The 20,978-nt window shown below is 40.0% G+C and overlaps 1 protein-coding gene across 3 annotated transcripts in view; it reads right to left on the bottom strand.

Moving 5' to 3' along the window:
- Positions 1-20,472, bottom strand: part of coro2aa (coronin 2Aa) — a 32,912-nt gene extending 12,440 nt beyond the window's left edge. Inside the window, exon 1 of one of the 3 annotated variants that reach the window (XM_067496900.1) lies at positions 20,155-20,472. In XM_067496900.1, coding sequence (XP_067353001.1) covers positions 20,155-20,169 — 15 coding nt within the window. In that variant the 5' untranslated portion in view covers positions 20,170-20,472. Of the gene's footprint in view, positions 1-4,262; positions 4,660-12,438; positions 12,557-20,154 lie in introns of those variants that run through there. The other 2 variants (XM_067496902.1, XM_067496901.1) reach the window with 2 other exon arrangements.
- Between the last annotated feature and the right edge of the window lie 506 nt (positions 20,473-20,978).

The raw sequence follows: 20,978 nt of genomic DNA, 5'->3' as shown, positions 1-20,978 counted from the left end.
ATAGGCCACTTCCTTAGTATGATGTGCGCGTCAGTGTTCTTGTTTAAAAAGTCACTAAGCTCAGTAAAAGGATTCAAAACAAAATCCAAAAGAGTACAAAATAGACTATAGTCATATAAAGAAACAACCAATAAATCATTTAAAATAACACTGTAAAATAACTGTTTTAACAAACAACAAAAATACTAATAAAATGTTCACTACATGAGCACAACCAAATTAAAAAGTACCCGACAATGACCAAAAATAAAAACAGAATTAATACAAACTATGTGACAGCCTTAGCTGTAGCTGTTTTATATTCCTTTCAGTCTGGGTGTCCTGTATTGAAGGGTCTTAGGTGGGTCTTAACCTCAGGGACCCATACTCTCATTGTCCGTCCATGTGTAGGGGAATGTGTGATACCTAATCTTGGAGGTGGCACCAGAGGGGGTGAAAAAAAAAAAAAGGATCACCAAAATCAGTCCATCTATCCAATAAATTGCTGTTTGCTGGCACAGACTTTGATTCACACTCACACTTAATTCATTATTTGAAAAATTAACAATTTAGGTTTTGCATTGATCAAATTATCAATTGATCTTTTCAGTTTTTCCCAGTTTAAGTAACCCACCTCTTCATGTTCACTTACATAATTTATTCCACTTATGTAAATGCTGAATTCTCCAATAATGTACTTTTACTGCAGTCCACAGCCATACATAATACATTCTTGAGTATCATCACTACTTGCAAATGAAGTGCAACATGCTTTGCCCTACAACAGTAGCTGCAAATGGGCCAACACCCATAAATGTATAGGAGGAATGAACTTTTGACCTCAATGAATGACATGAACTGTCACCTACTTTGTTGTTTAACATTTGACCTTCTGAATGTGTCAACTGGTGTGTTTACATTTCTGCTCATGGACTGAATGAACTAAATGCTCAGTACTAAGTTCCATCTTGTTTCAAACTGGAGCATGTGTGGATTGATATAATCAACAGTCATGTTCTGCTGAGGCTTACAAAGCCAGAGGGAGAAGCTTGCAGGGCAGAAAGCTAAGACATCTTGTCACATCTAAAGCGAGTGGTAATCAGGCCAGCAGCGGCTTCCTTTCAGCTGTGTCTTGCAGCAGGTACACAGCAGGCTGCATGGTGGGCGGCCTGTACTGGCTCCTTGCAGAACTGATGGCGAAAACACTGTCTTGGCTATTTTTACACCGGCTTCTCGCTGATCAAAATACAGCCAGGCACGTTCGCTGACAGCAGAAAAATCTGTTTTATTCACTGAAACCCCTTTATGTCTGGAGATGGAGTCCTCCTTCTAAGTGGGATATTTATTTTAGTCTATGACCAGTGAGTCACAGCAGCAACTGTAATAAGGGGGTTGTAAAAAGAGTTATAAAACTAAACTGAAAACATAGATATGACTTTACAGAAAGACATATTCTGCATCTGATTTGATCAGCCCGAGATTTTGTGTGGGTCTCTACTCGCATATAGAGCATTTATAGCTTTCAACCATTTCCCCCCAGTGGTTGCCTTTTAAGCATAATTCAGAAACACATACACTAGCAGCCCCTTCTCTCTTTCAGGTTGACAAGGCTCCTAGCAAAAGGAGGGGAGTTCAAAGTTTACTTTCTGCTATCAAGATACTGGTTACTTAAGCAGCAAGAGGAGCAATAAATCTGTTTTTCCTTTTTTTTTTTAATCCTAACAATAGTGACCTCATGACCCAACACCTCATCCAAAACCTCACTACCTACAGTACAGGCACCAGCGCTGCCTCCTCGCTCTCTATTTGCAATATTTTGTAAATGCTCAAAGCGAAATTTAAGAGGAGGAACGTACAGGTGTGAAGATATGCTGAGGTGGTATGCACATTCATTGTGTGCGTCTGAGTGAGTGAGACACATTCTGGTTTAGACGGTCTGATACCATACATAGTTGACAGCTTACTACCTCTGTCTTGTAATAGGATAACAGACACACAGGTAATCCAATAGCTGCCTCACTGCTATGGAGCTCACAGGTGAGTATTAAATATGAAAGAATAAAGACATAGCCATGGATAAGTGTGTGTATCTGTTTAGCTTTATGCATGTATGCTGCAATGACTTCTACCACAACATGTTTCCTCAAAAAATGACGTGCATAAGCTGTGCGCCAGACTTTAGTTTCGGTTTTTGGACATTATCTGAAAAGTCCAAACTCTACATCACCTTATAATAATTTAATGTACTGCATGTTCAGGAAGTTCTGGCAACCATGTTTCTGTATTCAGATTAGCCCGCAATAGTGCTTAATTCTACATGGGTGTTTTACAGGGCTGAATTCATGAACAAGACAGAAGTAAATTAATGATTAACATAAACAGAACTCTGGTGGATAATTTGAATAAAACCAATTGACATATGGACAAAAAAGGATCCATTGTAACTTTACTGTGGGACATTATGTATTGTCACAGAATTGACAAAAAAATAATAGAAATTAAGCTTTTATGGCCAATTATGTTTCCTTTAACTTTACTCACTCCACATTTAGAAATTGGTGGCAGCATTTCCTTATTTGTATGACCAAATTAATAGCTAAGCAATCAGGATGTTTTCTTTCTCTCTGCATATTTCAAGCACAAAAGAGACTAGACAACACAAATAATAATTTATACTTAAGTTTTCTAAAACACTTGATTTGTAAATAAAATTAAAGCTCACCTGAAATGCTGATAATGACCCCTGACTGCACGAGAAAACTGTGCGTGCACAACAACAATAAGTATGATAAATTAAATAGTGGAATGAATAGTTTGAGCAATAATTTTATTTAACATTTGTTTTTTTTTGTTTAGTCTTTTATCCAAAATTGACTGATTTACAACCTGTCAGGATGTCTGTTTCCTGCACAGTCTGACTTAGAAAGATTTCAACAATTAGCTTGGGGTTTGTATGTTCTTATTAAAAACTACCAGAAATTTGAAAATAAGACCAAAATTATAATACACATTAATTAACCTTTAATGGGATTTGTCCTACTGTAGGTGAGGCGAGTTTACTCTGGAGGCTAAGATTAGGGTTCAGAGGTTAAAAACAAAACTCATCTCAACAGGTATCCCATTACAGTAACTCAGTGGTTTGCCCTTGGGATCTTTGCATTATTTCCCCATCGAGTAGAGTACACACTTCCTGTGCTGTGGGTCCATTAGCCACGGAGGATCATGCAAATATAATAAACAAGACAAGATCATACAAACTGTGGATCCCCCTATAAAAAGAGAGTCTTAATGGAAACATACACAGAAGCTAAAACAATCAAACACCAAGAGTAATGCTGTGCATTGTATCAAAGAATCTGATATTTGTAAAGATGTGAAGCTTGAGATTTGGCATCAACCATGCAAAAATAGTACTTTTTATAGAAAGGAGTGGAAATGTGGAAATGTGGTTATGATATAATAACTGCTAAATGCATCAGCGTAAAAAATGTGCTGTGTAAATAAAGTCTAGTCTTTAAAAAGATCCCTTATTCAGAAAAGAAAAAATCGGAATAAGAAAACACGCCTGAAACTCTGACCAAGCATTTGGTGCAAACTTTTTTGCATTTTCATTCAGTAAGTATTGTGGTGCTATTCTCACTGCACAGGATCTCAAGCCTATTGAAAATATCTCTAACATGCTCCAATTCAAACCACACGCCACATACTTCATTGAATGGTAGTGTTTTGAAGGGTGGATGCCACCATAAATAGCCATCTGCGGGTAGACGTGACTTGACTGGGGACAGTGGTTGATGATGTCATTGTCACTGTTGTGGAACAGCTTTAGTTTCATACCGAGTCGTTTTTTTTTCACGTCAGCAAAAAATAGAGGATACTTCCAAGCTAATGGCAGTGAACGAGTGGCTAATATGATAATTAACTAAAAGTGTAAAAATAAATCAGTGTTGTGCAGGGGGGAATAAACCAAAAAAAGACTGAGGCCAAGGACCAGCTTAAGGAAAGATGTTTGTTTCACCTTGCTTGAGCCTGTCCCCTGCACATGCACACACACACACACTTCTGCCTCTGAATCCCCAGGGGAAAAAGTGAGCTCCTGCACTCCCACACACAGACACACACCCATACAAAGAGCTCTACAGAGGAGTAAAAGACAGATAACACTGAGTCAAACTCCAGGTAGAAATCAGAGAAAACCAGGCGACACAGAAGGGAAACAAAGTGTTTGTGTTGAGCAAAAACAAGTGTGAAAAGAGCAAAACTGGGGGTTCAGCAGCACTCACCCTGTCGAGTGACTCCTTCCCAGCGCGAGGATGAGAAGCAGGCCCTTGAGTGAGTTATGTCTCTGAATGACCAAAAACAGCAGGAAACAAAAAACTCCAAAGCCCCAAACAAATCTAAACCAAATCAGTCTTCGTGTTTCATCTCAAGCAGGTGGATCAATGCTGCTTCTTCTTCACACACCCACACACAAACACACACACACACACACACACACACACACACACACACACACACACAAAGACATGCAGAGCAACACCCTGACTGTCCAAAATCTTAATGTCCTGTCCGAGCAAAGTCCCAAGGAAGCTTTTTGTCCACACAACACAAACAATCGGGGGAGAAGGTGTAAGTGTGTGTGTGCAGCATGAAGCTGAAAGCGTGTGTGAACAAGCAGCAGGACAGAGCATACGTGTGTGGACTGAGAGGGGAGGTGGCTATAAAGAAAGAGGAGGAGAGAGGAAGAGACAGACTGACTCGAGCAGGTAATCACACGCCCTCCCTTTCCTTGAGCGGCGCTCCCTCTCATTACTCCTCCGCAATGTTTGCTCAATCAGGATTTCTCAGTCAGTCATGGGGGGAAGCAGAAGACAGGAGGAGGGAAGGAAAACCACAGATCTTCTTCCTCCCTATTGCTCAATGACAAATTAACTACTTGTCAGACGTGTCTTTGCTGAATTTGTAGTGAACACATGCACCAGATATTCATTTTTTTCCTATCTTATCACTCATGGTCTTAAGCTGTGTCAGTGAAGTATGATGAGCATGGGGAAATAACTAGTTCCTAAGGAGTTTAACCTCTATGCCTAGAAAAAAACATTTTTCAAATGTTTCTATAGTAACACTGGTGCAATGTCCCTTTAAAACACACGAACTACGTTGCACCATCACCAAATCAAGTCCAGTCCGGGAGAGTCGCTGCATGACATACCCATGTGTCTACCCACATCACCTCTGTACAGTCACTGATCTAACAGTGAAAGATGCTCAAACACACTTAATTCAGCTATTTATTTTTTATTTTTTTGGAGTAGATTAAAAACAAAACTTTTATTAGCTGTTTTATAGCTGTTTTCATTCTGACATTGCAGAGTGTTGGCCAGGTGTTCTCCAAAACACAAACACCAAATTTATTTTTCCACATAATGTTATGATCACTGGCATTCCCTGTCAATCTATCTGTCATCTGTGAAGTTCCATCTGGCACTTCCTCAAAGTGCGACCGTTCAAGTAAAATCATAAAGGTGTGGACCATGTGGCAGAAATACAAGCTGCTATTAAAGCCACTCAAACGTTCACAAAGCTGCTGCTGGACAGTGGTGGTAATCGCTTCAAGTGAAACTGAAACATTGCATAACAGCACATTAGGGCTGGAGGCTAAGCTCAGAGGTCGATATGGATGAAAAAAGCTGGTTGCTGAAAGCTAGTATTCACACGATCCAACAGGGCTGTAGCTAACGGCCTGATCAATTGTTATTATGGCACAAACGGGCCTGCCCTGCACGCTTGGCTGTACAAGCAATGAGACAATCATGATTTTTCCTGCAACTGCAGTGGTTAGATACCACTGCCTTGGCTTTTATTCAATGCTGTAGCATCTATTTTAGATTCAATTAATGCTCATTTTATCCTTGTGTTAAATTTAAGATTTCATTTAATCATGAATTAGTGGCTCTAGGTTTCCAGCCACTTGGAGGCAGCGTGCAGCACTTTAGGAACGCTGAAGCACCCTTAATGCCGTTACTTCCCGTGCCTGTAACTGTAAAACTTTGAATTTCAATACACTGATTTCAGTCAGTAAAACCTAGTAAAGTTTAACATCCGCCCATCTGTCCGTCTATCTGCTGTATTGTGGAGGTGCTTGAGCAGATCATAGCTGTCACTAGGCAGGAGGTGGGGTACACCGAGTACAGGTCACCAGTCAAGGGGCCATAGCCATTCACATTAACGGGGAACGCACCCGTTACCCTAAAAAGGGGGAGCACACAAACTCCAAACAGAGGAGTTACCCTCATGGTACAGTGCTGTTCTCAATGTTAATCTGATTATTGTTATTGTGCATAACAACACATTTACCATTGTTATACATTTTGCCTGTATATCTTCTTCACGTTCACTTCTCTTTATTTTAATTATCTTGATTTTTCCCCCCCAGTTGCAGAAATAGGCCTTCATTCAACAGAAAATGAATTGCAAAAATCCCTTTAAATAATAAAAAAGTAATGGATAACATTTTTGACAAGCATTAAAAAAAAGACAAATATATTCCAATTCAAAAGCCCAGTTTAAGATGTCATCTTTATTTTAGATTTTCTTTTATTGATAAATATTGTGTGAGCAAATATTTAATGTTTAGTCAGATTGAGGTAACAACTTTGTACACTATTTGTCCCTTTAGTCTATTGTAATGCATCATATTTTAGAAGATGATCACTTTTTTATGTAACAACGTGATCTACAAAGTTATTTGTCACAATGTAGCGAAGCATTATATTAGACAAAAAGCATAATGTAGTATTAATAAATGGAAACTGTAAACACCCAAAGCACAAACTCAAAATTGTACTTAGTGCTTGTGAAAATGCACTGACATGAGATGCAGACACACACGTATTAACTACTGTTAAAGTTGGTGACAAACTCATCTCCACCAAACAGACAACAAAGTCCAACAATCACACACAGTCTCTGAGATAAGAGCCTGGACAAACAAACTGTTGAAGACAGGAAGGTAAAAATTAGCTCATCAAAGTCTGGTGTTTGGCAGAGGAGTCTGTTTGGATCGTTTTTATCAGCCAGAACACAGAGTAACTAAACCTTTATCAATAGACGACGACTATTTATATTCACTTCTTCAAAGCTGAACTGAACTGCTCTGCAGAACAGAACTGACTGACCACCCTTACTTCACCTGAAAATGGCCATAAACCCGAGGACTTAAAGGTGGAATCTGAGCAAATGTAGCACAGACGTCTATGTTGAAAACAGTATCTCTCTGCCAAAGATATGAACCAGTCAGGAGTAATCTGCCAATGTCACCATCCCCTGCTATTATCAAAGCTGACAGACAGCTCTGATTTATGATGCTCCCTGGCAGCTGAGGCTCCACTTCTTGTTGCGTACTGTGTTTCCCTTCATTCAGCTCTTGGCCATGAATTAAACCTTAGCATTTTAATTGTGGTAAATATCAGTAAAGACAGGGCATGAATCCCAAAAGCTAAAAGAGCTCACAACAGCGACACCAGACTGACAGCTAAGCTGCTGTGAGAAAATAGGCAAAGTGTTTGAAATTGCAGAGCGACGGTGACCTTCAATTCTTACTTTGTCATTGCTGATTAGCCGTCTGACTGTGTTTTGACTGCAAGACACCTGGTTTCAATGTCATTCCCACACTTTAGTTTGGTGCCTAAATTGTTGCAGTGAGGTTTGAGCTTTTTATATCAGACCTGAGTGTTTTTACTCTGGGCTTTAAATGATCACCCGCTGAGCAAACAGTGCATTAAAGCAAATACTTAACTGGACAGGTGCAGTCAATAAATGAAAAAGCTCTAGTCCAATGTACACAGAAACCTCCATTAAAGACATATTAATTTGCACGAGTCAACGAGAAAGCAAATTTATGTTTAGTAGGGTGACACCTTCCATGAATTCGAGCTCCTTTGCATCAGTTAGTACGATACTTTCTGGGAGTCCTGAGCTGAGCATCGTACACAAGTAAAGCAAGGTCAAGCTTTTGCAGTTTACCATAAATTTGCATGTTGCTTTGCGTTCTGGTTTTGCTGCTTTACTCTGCAAATGATGAGCCACACCTGCTGAAACTCACAGGAAACAGAATTCTTTAAGCTGTCACGCAGGCGAGTCAGTAAAGTCATACCAGTGTATGTGCAGCTTATTTGAATTAACACGTCCTTTGTTGGACAACACAGGTGCCTGAAGGAGAAAAATAGTTTTAGATACACGGAATGTCAGCATACTATTCAGCAGTGATGAAGTTTGCCTACAGTTAGAATAGGTCTAAATTAGCTTAGTGTACAACACACACTGTACAAGCAAGAGAGCAAAACACTACATTAGGCAAAAGATGTATATTGTAAAAAAACCAAAGGGCATCAAGCAGCGAACACATTCATGAGATAAATCCAAAACGGGACATTGGTCTATTTTTTACCTATAGTGGCAACCTGTGCCGTCCTTCACACAGCCATTACACCTCTGCAACAAGACTGAAAAGAAAACCCTGTGTAAACAAAAAAGACGCTCAGGTAAAAATCCACTCTAACACAATATGACAAGAATAATTTGAGATAAGCTCATCATCGATGCATGTGCCCCAACAGGCCAACAGGTGACTAATCATAGTGATCAGTTACCTTTGCCTGCACAAGCCTTAACCCGAGCAACTGTTCGCTTATCAAGCTCGTTTATCAAACAGTAAATCAAACTGTGCAGGAGACGGAACGTGATCGGCTAGTTTGTGACTTTATTCAGGCTGATCAAAGGTAGAAAGAGATACAAGCAGCGCTTCTAAAGATGCTCTCATGTGCCAATCGAAATGAAGAGTCACAGTTCATCACATTTTCTCGTGCATATGAAACATGTACGACTGTTAATAGTACTCATAGTGCTCATAGTACTAGTAGTCTTAATGTTATGCGATACATAGTAGCATGCCTGTGCAGTGCAGCTCATACTTCACGTCTGAATCACTCAAACAGCTGTGTGAAACCATTCCCATTCAATCATCTCACAGCCTTATTTACCTGCTTACATCAGCGTTGGCAACTGAATCATACTTTGTACAGCCAACAATTCCTGGATTCACCTCAGATAAAACGCACAGGTCTCGGTTTAGAGATCGACAATCACATACAAGTTAAACGTGTGATATATTAAAACACCTATGTGCACCTCTCTCAGTTTTCATGCATAACTCTGATGATTATATACCTAAAGAATGCAACGCTCCAGACAAGCACGCTCATACAAGAGTCTGGCATCCGCAGTACAACAAACCTTTGGCTGGGTTTGATACGCTGGAAAACAAATCAATTTCCTTGACTTAGAGAAAGAGGGTCCAGCCTCACGAGGTTGAGGTTATATTGCACAACACACATAATGATCACATCACACAGAGCAAAACTGACAGCTCCACATATGGTGAATGTTTGTGCCCTTAGCAATATTGAAAGTGTTTTCCTTTTGTTGATTTGTGTTCTACCATCACATCATCACATACAAATAGAGCGAGCTCAGACCATCTCTGAAATATCAGTCAGACAAAGAAGACACAGTGCATCCAGAAAGTATACATGAGATTTTTTTTTCCATTTTTTATTTTTAAACAATTTTTTAAACAAACTTCTTTCACATTGCCATTATGGGGTATTGTTTGTAGAATTTTGAGGAAAATAATGAATTTGATCCATTTAGGACTAAGGCTGTAACATAAGAAAATGTGGAAAAAGTTAAGCGCTTTGAATCTGGATGCACCGTACATGTTTTTAGACTGCAGACATCAGTTTATGGATATGGATAAAACCACCACATGCTCTGCTTTACAGCTTTATTTCATGGCAAATCAGGTTTTTCAGATTTTGTGACAAGATTGTAATTAACTTTGATAAAGGTTGGTTTACTTATGTCCTGCAGCAAACATGGAGCTCCCACAATTATCCAGTGGTATGTTGAGAGGTGCAACAGCCTCTCGGGAATCTGATGGTACCAAATATGTCTGTAGTAAAGTTATTAATGCACCTACAAGTCATTTAAAGTACAGTCTCCACGCACACAATCTGCCTATGTGTCTGAGGTCTGACTACTTTGTAGAACTCTAGTGTTAGTTTTTTTTTTTGTTCTTGTGAAACTGGGGCACATAAAATGGTTCAGTGCCTGTTTATCCAACAGAAACAAGTCAATTAGAATTGGTCACAAAGTACTTAAACGGCCAACACCTCAAGTGTATGCAAATCTGCCTGGTTAAAAAATAAACTTAAAAGTAATCAGAATTATGGATCATGTCACATTGCAACTGCAGCGCAAGGTGTGTTTCAAGTCATATCTTCCAGGGGGGCTTCTGCTAGTTTGTATTAATTCCACCAAAGCCAGGTTGGCTGGGAGTCAATGGCCTTTGCAGGAGAAGCTCCCGACAAAGTCAAAACTATTAATGAAACAGAACAAAGAACAGAGCAAAATTTGCAACAGCACAAGATGAGGGTTGATGTTCTAAAATTAGAAAAATTGAGAGGCTTGAAGAATAAAAATGTTTTATATCTAGAATGTTTTACTTCTATTCATGTTGATATCAAAGGGCAAAATGACTGAAGGATGATCAATAATTCAGGAAAGACAATGACCTTGTCCCTCAGAGAAAACCGAACACAATAATATAGTGTCATTGCACCTCTGAAGCAAAAGGGCCTCCCATCCATCCTATCTATAGTAACTGTAGTCAAGGTGAGTTTCATTTTCTGTGACTCAGCGGGATTAGCTTGCCTATAGGCCCAGCCTTCCTCTATAAACATGGGTGCCGTACTGCTGCAGTGCACAGCCACTTAACAGCCTGATGGAGGCCACTGCTAATCAGATCACACCATTAGCTAAGTGCATTAACGTGCTGTGATACACGATACACAGTGTGCAGTTTGCTAATGTTTGTCCGTGACATCTCATACCAGGTAATAATGCACTTGGCTTGAAAATGCAACAAAAGGAGTACACTGTGTAGTAGTACCTTGACTTTTTTTAGACAACCTACGGTACATGTGGTATAAGATAAGAGGTTTAACCACTGAGGACCAAGAATTTTGCACAATTTCTTTCAGTTGGCACCTGAAATGCACCTTCCCCATACCCGCAATGTTGGGAAAACTAAAAATACAAAAAGGAATTTCTTGTGCCATAAACAATGAGCTGAAACTATTGAATATCTTGCACATATCACATATTTGTATTCAACTTATAAAACCTAATAAACAGCGTTTAAAATACAGCACTTATCAGTCTGCTAAACAAATGCACACATTTGCCACTTGCCGTGTCGGAGAGCAGAGCTACATTTAATCTGACAGCATTTTCCATGAGCAACAACCATTAGGGCTGCTTCAGGCCTCCGTGATCAATATGGCGAACAAACACGCACATCAGTGGAGGCGGCCAACTACTTCACTTCATGAATAATAAATCAAGACTGTGCTGACCCATCTGCTTCACGATTAAAACCCTCCGACTAGAAACAACAGGAGTGCAGACAGACTGCTACCTTAACTGCTACTTTAACAAACACATCCTCCTGTGTGTCATATTAGATAAACAAGTTAGAAGAAACAGACAAATCCTGATAAAATCTTGATGCTTTTGCCAGTTTAGACCTAAGAGAACATCATAGAGCTGACCATCAGAGAAAGTTAAAAATGTGTTTCAAACATTCATATCTCATAACAAAGGTTCACAAATTAAATTTGCTCTGTTGTAATGTATGAGAACAATTACACGATCATGTTCATCGATCTCCATAATTTATACCTTTTTCTTTTTCATTTGTCCTGTAGTTACATTACATGCACTAATTTTAAGATTCAGAGACACGGGCAAAGCAGGATTTTTGACTTTCATGGGTGAAGACCTGGATCAACCTCTTATTTCCTCCACTCTATTATGCACACATGTCCAGTAACTATGTCCATCCTGTAACTGCTTATCCTGTGTTGGGTCACTTATTGTGTGTGTGTGTGTGTGGGGGTGCTATCCCAGCTGTCATGGGGCGAGAGGCAGGGTACACTCTGGACAGGTCACCAGTCTATTTCAGGAATAACAGAGAGACATTGACAGACAGACAACCATTCACACTCACATTCACACCTGTCCAGGGTGGACCACACCTCTCTGCCCCCTTCACATTCAGGTAATTTGGAGCCACCAGTTAACCTAAGCTGCATGTCTTCAGGCTGTGGGAGGAAAACCGTATGGATATGTTTAATAGGAAATGTTTAATAGACAACACAGAGCGTTTACCTACAGCTTTGCCTGTAATATCATACATTAGCAATGACACATTACGAATATTCGCAGTGTACAGAGTGAACCAACATTCAAATTTCTTTCTATATCAATATATTATTATGTATCATTTTTCATTTTCATACAAATACAATGGAAACAAAACATTACGGGCTAACTCACAGTGTGGGACTGTGAGGAACTCTGAAGCTCCCTCTGTCCTGTGGCCTTCACAGCGTCACCTCACTGCAGCCTGAAAAACTGAAAAACAGGGAGCTCGACGCTGCACAGATCCACACGTTCGCTCTTTTTTGTTTTTTTTTTTAAATAAGTAATCCCCTCCCTATGTGTCCTACGTGGAGGCAGCACCCGATAATCCTTGAACAGTTGGACAGCTGTCATGTCAGAAACGTGCAGGACAAGCGGCCACAATGGATGTGAGTGACTGGTAAATTATAAAAGCAAAGACCAGAAATACAAACAAGTGTTGTCAATGTATTTTTTTTAAGTAATTAGTTGTTGCTGTGTAAAAGGTCTTGCACAGTGTGTGACAAAATCAGTGAGAGGTTCTGCAGTCACATGCAGACTCTCTGGTTACATAATTCAGGATTTCCAAACCATTGTCAGGACAAGTACAGTATTTATCCACCAGCAGATTGTTTCATAAAGCATGTGCATTTACAGTAAATGTGACAGAGTTGAATCAGTTTAGCAGCTGGGCCTGAGCCTTAAGTATTACATAAAACAAAGATCCCCATATATACAAATATCCCTTTTTTTTATATATATAAATCCATGTGATTACAACACAAAATGATAAATTACTTGCAACATTTGCCTACTGGATCAGAGTGTGAACAATGACTCACAATAATCAAGTCAATCTGTCCTCACCTGTCTACAGTGTACAGGTACATATTTATCACGTTGCAAAAAAAGATTATAAATGCAACTGGAGTCTAATTAACTGTGTTAATAGTTAAATAGAATAAATGCACCTTTAACTTGTATGTAGTTTACAGAAACTGTACAAGTCTGTGGTACCTGGTTACACCACTAGATGCATCACTGTTTAATGGGTTTGCTGACTACGATTAAAGGCCACACAATATTCATACAGCAAACATGTGCTTGCTGTGGCTTTCTGTGCTCGTTTTGATGAACAGAGCGTATATCGAGCTTTAAAAGGAACATCCAAGTAATTCAACAAATACCGTTTTAACTCCAGAACAACAAGGAAACGACATTAAAACATCACAAAATAAGTATTACTTAACAGGTTCCAATCAAATTAAGCCCTTTTAAAGCTCCTGAATAAGACGGTAGGAGTCAGCATACAGTAGTAATTTCATTGACAATGGGATTAAATGTAAAAAGGCACAGACCCCATGACGTTACCTCAGCCCCTGCTGAGCAAAGGGCCCGGCCTTTATTAGATTTAGTGAAGAGCAAACCACAGGAGTCAAAGGCCCCTGGGGTCTTTGTTCTGGAGGTATAGTCATGTATGAGGCATTCAGTGGTTTAGTGGCAACATCAGCCACCTCCACCAGCACCACCTCAGTGCACACTGCTGGGTGAAGAAACTGAGAACGTGAGCTGATCTCATTCACCTAAGGCTGTTTTTAGCTCATTACTAAATCAGTGATCAAATCTTGCATAAGGCTTGCCAGGAATGGGTGACACACAGATTTCAGCAGCTGTAGAGGAAACAAGTTTCCTGAAGATATAATACCCTCTCAATGTAGCTCATTGTCATGGCAACCATACATGAAACTGCTTTTCCAACATGACTTACAATTGAACAATGGAGGATATTTGAGGAATTCTGTTCTTGTCTTTATGTATAAGGTTGTCACAGCAAGGAGATGAATTTTTATTCAGAAGAGGCAGAAAAAAAAATCAGGAGATGCTTGAGAAATACTCAGAGTTTGGACAACAAGAGGAATGTGGTTGCACGACTGACCAATTAGTAGTCTGCAGTGTTTGACTCGCTTGTAGGAGGTAATATCCAAAAAAGTACCACATACCAGGTACTATCCACAACTGTTCCCAGATGAAAACCAACTGAAGGTGAGTAGAGTTGAGTCTGATTCAGCCAGCGCATGCTACTCAAATAAACAGGGTTGTGATGAGGGGAATGGGTTCACATGCACTGTATTAACCTGCTTACTGCAAATTTGCATCCTGTATACAAAGAGCAGATCAGTAATCAGATTTCTCCTCATCCCCTGACATATTATGGGAGAATGGCTGAACATTTTTAGCGTAACAGAGAGGAAGGCAGCTTCCTTTTACAGCGCAAATTGTCCCACTTATTTAAACTATATTGTACATTATGTTAGTTTCCGTTGTGGCACCGCTCCACTCTGATGGATTCTTTGCCTGCAGTTTGGTGTGAGCCACATGCACACTTGTAAAGGACAAATCAGAAAACCACTACCACTAAAATCAGATTCTCTGAGGACCACAAGTGTCTAGATTGATGTAGAAACATTGTACATTCAACAGTGGTCGAGTCTGGACAAGACCCACCATCCAATGAGCCACAGCAAGAAGATGAAAACGAATCAACACCAAATATTTGTTACGCTACTTTAAGGTAATCAAAGATGTTGTAATATCCTGCACACACACACACGAGCACACACACACAAACAGTCCAACCTATCACAGTATAATGGGTTTTTTCATCTAATGATATATTAAAAAGCTACAAATGACAGATTCAACACCAGAAACTGAAGAGCAAAGCTGCATGAACATCTGTACTTTTCCTTATCGGCTATTTCTTTTAAAACATTTGCACTGAAGTCAAGATACACAAATATCACATAAGGCTGCAACATTCTAGATCAATATACTAAATAAAATATCAGAATTTAATTGTTATCTTCATGACAAGACAAAGCATTCCCAGTTATTATCAAAATGTAGATAATCAAATTTCCATTTTTACCAAGTGCTTTTAGGACTAAGATCACATAACACAAACAAAAGGTCCAGATGGGCTACTAAGCACACAAACAAATATAGCGTCTCATTAAGCACTTAACAAAACATCAGACATTTCCATTTCAAAATCTTTTTAGCCTTAGTGCCGCACACCTTCCTTATTAAAGACTAATTAAGTTCACAGTGCAGTCTTAAAGCAAATATCAACAGGTTCAGTGGTAAATAAAGCATAATGTTTGTCTTGGATACAGATTATACCTCCTGTTATACAACAGTGTCATAAAGATACATTCGGCATGAAGGGAATTTCTAGCCTTGTGGTTCAAGTGCGTATTTGCTCAAAAGCACGCCCTCAATTCATTGCAGAGGTTCGGACTTTGGCATCGGTAACCAGCATTACCTCGGTGTATAAGCTTGGAAATTTGAAGTGAACCCTAATTACTGCTTCTGCAAAGGGTCACAGAGTGTGGTACAGTCCAAGATAAACTGACAGAAATGTATAGCTCAGTAGTAAAACAATAGAGTCTTGTGTTTTTGGAGACCTGAGTTTCGACATAGCAAACTGCACAAGGCACAGGATGGACAAAGTGGGAGAATCTCAGCTATGTGTGATAACATGCCAGAGATACAGGGCAGAGTTTTATGGCCCAACATGAAAGTGTAGGACTGACTTCTTTACACACAGAGACGAATTGAACAGAGGAAACAGTCTCTTTAAATTCCACACACTACTCATTTAAAAAATGTCTTAGACTGTCAAGATGTGTTTTGGTTTCTTTTCTGCCTCAGTTTATTTTTAGCCAGGAGTTTTCTGTTTCCCACAGGACAAGATGCATCTCAAACTCATTAGTCTAATGCCTGGTTTGGCAGGAGTTGGCCCATTAGGTGGATGACAGGCGTACTCATCTCCTCACCTCCTCACTACACACAACATCAAAAGTCACAGTGTTGTCCTGCTTGTTCTTAACACATTACTGCCTAGTACAGTCAGAGAGACTATTCAGGTGGCTGAGTATGTCACGCAGATTATTTCTGTTTTACAACCTGCATTCATTTGCATTAAACCACAGCAAAGCTAGTGTGTAGTAACAGACCTCACGAGATAATGCAGACGCGACAATTGGTAAACATTCGATTTTTACCATTGTGAGAATACTACATCATTTTGAGAATTTATTCAGTAATCTCTGTGTGTTTGACACTTCCCGTCTCACTTATTACTGAAGATTTCAGATGTGTTAATCAATAAACACTAGCAAAATGTTGTCAGTTATACCATGTCATAATGTCAAGAATTACAAAGCTTGTTCAATATAATCCATTACATTGATTTATTTTGCAATTTGTTACCGAGAGCCAGGCTCTGTCCCTCTGCTTCCAGCTTTTTTTTTTCCCAATAGGCAAACCATTTCATACTAAGGTGCTCAGCTGTTTTTCTTTATATATAGAGGTAACTGCTATATAAACAGACAGACTGATCTCCTTAAAATAAGTGTGTTTTCCGCAACAGTAAAATCAGCTGTGTACAAAACATTCTACTAATTCGTATTAAAAATTAAAATACATTCTAAATTCAAAGCCTATACTTCAAATTTAAAGGAAACAGACTTCAAATTCAACCACAGCTGGGAGGAAATTCGCTTAGCATAAACTGGAATAAAGGTGTGGGTGTGTTTTTGAACTCCAGTGAACTTTAGACCAGCTGTTTGCAGCTGCTTCCAGTTTTTATGATAAGCTAAGCTAATTCCCTTCCAGCTCTCAATAAAACACATATTCTATATGTGTTGGCGATGTTCAAAACTTCAACAAAGTATTTTTTTATTTATTTTTTATTATGGTGACCTTATAACAAAATAAAATGCTTTTTAAGAATTTGTGCTGGAAACAAGGACAGTGCTCTGTAATAAAAGTGTATTTTCCATGCTCTTGCTGTCGTTATTTCTTGACATTGATTTATGTTGTTTCACATTTTGGGGTTAGAAAATATCACTGAAGAAAATTTCTCTAAAAAAAAAATAAATAGTAAAACCTAAATATTTCCAATATATGTACAGAGAACTAGAAAAGAAGCAGAAGTTGAGTGACATGTAGCCTGCTAAAACTCTATTATTTTGTCAGTTAAGAGTCAAACTTGCTTGAAACATTCATTTGTACAGGAGAGTTTTGTAAAAGTCATATAGTCACATAGAGTCATATTATCGCAAAATCAATATCTAGCCAGTGGCACTGATTTACTGGGTGGCCCGATGGTAAACTGTGCTTGAGTTCAAACTCTTCCCCTGTGGGAGTGATGTACTGTACCAGACCAGACCACAGTAGAAGAGCCAGTTGGCATAAAGGCCTGAATTTCTCCCATTGCTCAACATGCGGTGAGCGTTAGACTGGGGCCATTAAACACTGAGCTCTCAAACTGCTTTTTTCTTTTGTCTTATGTTTGTTTACGTCCATCCAGACAAAAGTGAGTAAAAACAATAGGTCCGAACCATCTGGTGAACCGGTGGCGGGACAGAATACAGCCACCCACAGAGCAAAATAATGGATTTCACTTATAACCAGTGAAGAGTTTGACGGATTAACTGCACGGGGACAACACAGCATGTTCTGGAAGATACTGTAGCTAATGGGGCAAGAATATGACTGACAATTATTTTTGTTACTGATATACTTTATACTCCAGACAACAATGTGAATGCAAAATCCTGGTTTTCTGCATAAATTGATTATGAAAAGTGATCTAATCTTTGCCAAAGTCATGCATATCATGCATTTCTAAGCTGATAAACAGTCATGATTTTTCATGTCTTATTGAACACACCCATTAAACATACAAAGTGATGATGGAAAAAGCAATGGTAACACCAGGCTGCTGATGTCACTAAACATCAGAGAGGATGATCTTAGCAAACCTGGAGTCCAATCGATAAATGAGAATGGAGGTGTGGTTTACAGCTACGTACTTCTAAAACAGCTCAAACAGTGTCAGTGTGCTATTCACATACAGCATCAGCTGATGTGAGTCGTGCCTTGCAAAAGTTGTTGTTGAGTTGCATGTAGCTGTGAAGAGCAATCTCAAAGACTTCATATATTCATCGTACCACAGTTAGACAATATCAGACTTATCAGGACCCAGAAAATAAGACAGGGTAAATAAGGCAGTGTGAAGACAGTAATTCATTATTTATTGATATTAAAATGAGCTAGTGAAGCAGGTGGCGTGGCAGGGAGAAAAGGTGTGTATTGCAGAGGGAACCAGGGAAAAACAGGTGACAGCATGGAGATCTAGGAGAGAAGCAAAAGGTGAGTAATATGTCTGTGGATGTAGAGATATTACTGGGTGACAGGGTGCTTACGGTGGTACTAAAGGAACTGAGACGGTCTGCAGACAGAAAACAGAAAGTAACAACTCAGAGTATAATACCATTAATTCACAACTGGGCTACATTCAATGTAAAGTCTCTTATTACTAGAGATCTTTGGGGAACAAGGGAGAAGGTTTTGTGGGGAAACTCGGGGCCAGAAGCCAGGCAAAAACAGAACGACAGATCTTCGATGCAACAGGTGAAGCTCGGCAGAGCAGCTCACGGGAGACAGGAACACGTCTGACAGAGAGGAGTAGATGAGCAGGGCATATAAAGGGGAGGCAACAGGTGAGTTGGGTTATAACTGATCAGGCAGAGCAGCAGGGAGGTAGAGAGAGAGAGAGAGGGGTGGTCACTTAGGGCAGGGCTCACAGATCAGAGTCATAGCCATGACAGACATATTATGTTTAACTGGATTTGTCTGTGTCTATATGTGTTTGGTACTGTGGCTACTCTCCATACACGTGCGCACCCGGCAAAGATCAGTCCAAAGGCATAAAGCAGAATAATCAGTGAGGTAAAAAAGTAACAACTAAAGACCTGATGAAATTATTAGAGTTGGTTGGCATCTCAATTCATGAGTCATAATATCTATGGCAGAACCACACAGAGGAAAATGTCTTGTGGAAAGAAATGAACGTTGTTTGGGAAAAACTATGAACCAATGAGAAAGTATCATCCCAACAGTGAAGGTACAGTGTAGAGAGCATCATGATTGGGAGCTGCTTTGGTGCCTCTGGACCTGGACTGCTTACCACTGTGGAGTTTATCAAGGTATCCTACAGAACAACATCAGGGCGGCTGTCTACAAGCTGGAGCTCAGAAAGAGATGGGTGATGCAGCAGGACAGTTACCCTAAACATCGAAGTACATCTACTACAGAATGGCTTCGGAGACGCAACAACCACCTTTTAAAAATCCCCCAGTCAGAGCCCAGAGCTTAACCCTAATAGAGATGCTGTGGAAAGAGCCAGACGTTTTAAGAATAGAGCTGATGTGAAGCAGTTCTGTACGGAAGACTGGCCCAAAATTCCTCCTGAACATGTCCACAATCCAAAGCGACAGGAAACATCTGAAGTTTTTGCTGCCAAAAGTGGTTCAACCAGTTATTAAAATACTGTCACTATCACTTTTTTCCACCATCACTTTGTGTGTTTAAGGGGTGTGTTCAATAAAGAAATTTAAGATCCTGACTGTGTTATCAGATAAGAAATATTGTTTTGTAGATATTTCTCCTCAGATCACATTTTATGACCAATTTATGCAGAAAACCAGGAAATTACCAGCACAACTTTTTCTTGTGACTGCATGTGGCATAAAACGTTAAATATGCAGTTCACAGACAACAAATAAAAACTTTCTATATCCCCAAACTACTGCCCCACCCACCCACACGTATAAGCTGAAGCTAAGTTGTGTTTTCGTGCTTGATCACTGGAGGCTGGAGCCGCATGGCAGAGCTGCAGCCACGCTGCAAGTTCACTGCCTGGCCCTGGGACACTGAGCAGGACAATCCGTTTGTCCTGCGGCGACGATACGCGCCCACAAAACGAGATGCTGCAGGACATGTAGACTGAGGCGAACTCACCTTTGTGACGGTCATATGGTGCGAGACGCGTCGGCAGGTGGTGGCGGTTTTCCCTGAGGAGGAGCCGGTGGAGTGCAGCAGCAGCAGCGGCGGTGGTGGTGGTGGTGGGGGAGGAGGATGACTTCCCGGAGCGGGGACGAGCCGTGTTAGAACAGCGCTGTTTGTCGCATGGTGGTCAGAGAAAAGTCATGATCCCCGGCTTGACCTTGAGAGTCCCGGAAAGAACAAAATCGAAGCTCGGAGACAGAGAAAAGCCCCCGAGTCCACCGCAGCCTGCGTGAGAAAGAAAAACAGGAGGAGGAGGAGGGATGCGAGGACAGGATGCAGCTGAGAGGAGGGAGGGAGGGAGGGTGGGGCGATCCAGGTTGACCTAAAACATACTGCAACACTAAAAGAAGATTCAGAATTAGGGGCAACTAGGTGTGTAAAAACTCCAGACTTCACAGGACAAACACACCACCGATGGAAAAAAAGAAAGAAAAAACATAAAGAGAGGTTGAAAGTGAAACCACAGGTCCACAGTCTGTGGTGGAAAGTAACTAAATACTTAATTACATTCCAGTGTGGTACATGAGTGTGTTACGGTCATTTATACTGCACGTTCTCGATTTCAGGAGGAAACTCCTGCTTTATTTGTAAAGTTAAACCAAATGCGATTTTGATACTTTTGTTTAAGTTTTTGTATTCTGTATTGTCTTTCCACTGACGACATTTGTATGTTGCTCCATCTAAAATCGAGTTTAATGCAAACGTGCTACATATTCCTAAACAGATTTGTATACAAGCAAAGTGACATGCAAACCTGGAACATATAGGAATTCATT

The sequence above is a fragment of the Channa argus genome, chromosome 3 (assembly GCF_033026475.1).
Source record: "Channa argus isolate prfri chromosome 3, Channa argus male v1.0, whole genome shotgun sequence".
NCBI lineage: Eukaryota > Metazoa > Chordata > Actinopteri > Anabantiformes > Channidae > Channa > Channa argus.
The sequence above is the reverse complement of the archived record's forward strand: the minus strand, read 5'-3'. Positions and strand labels throughout refer to the sequence as shown.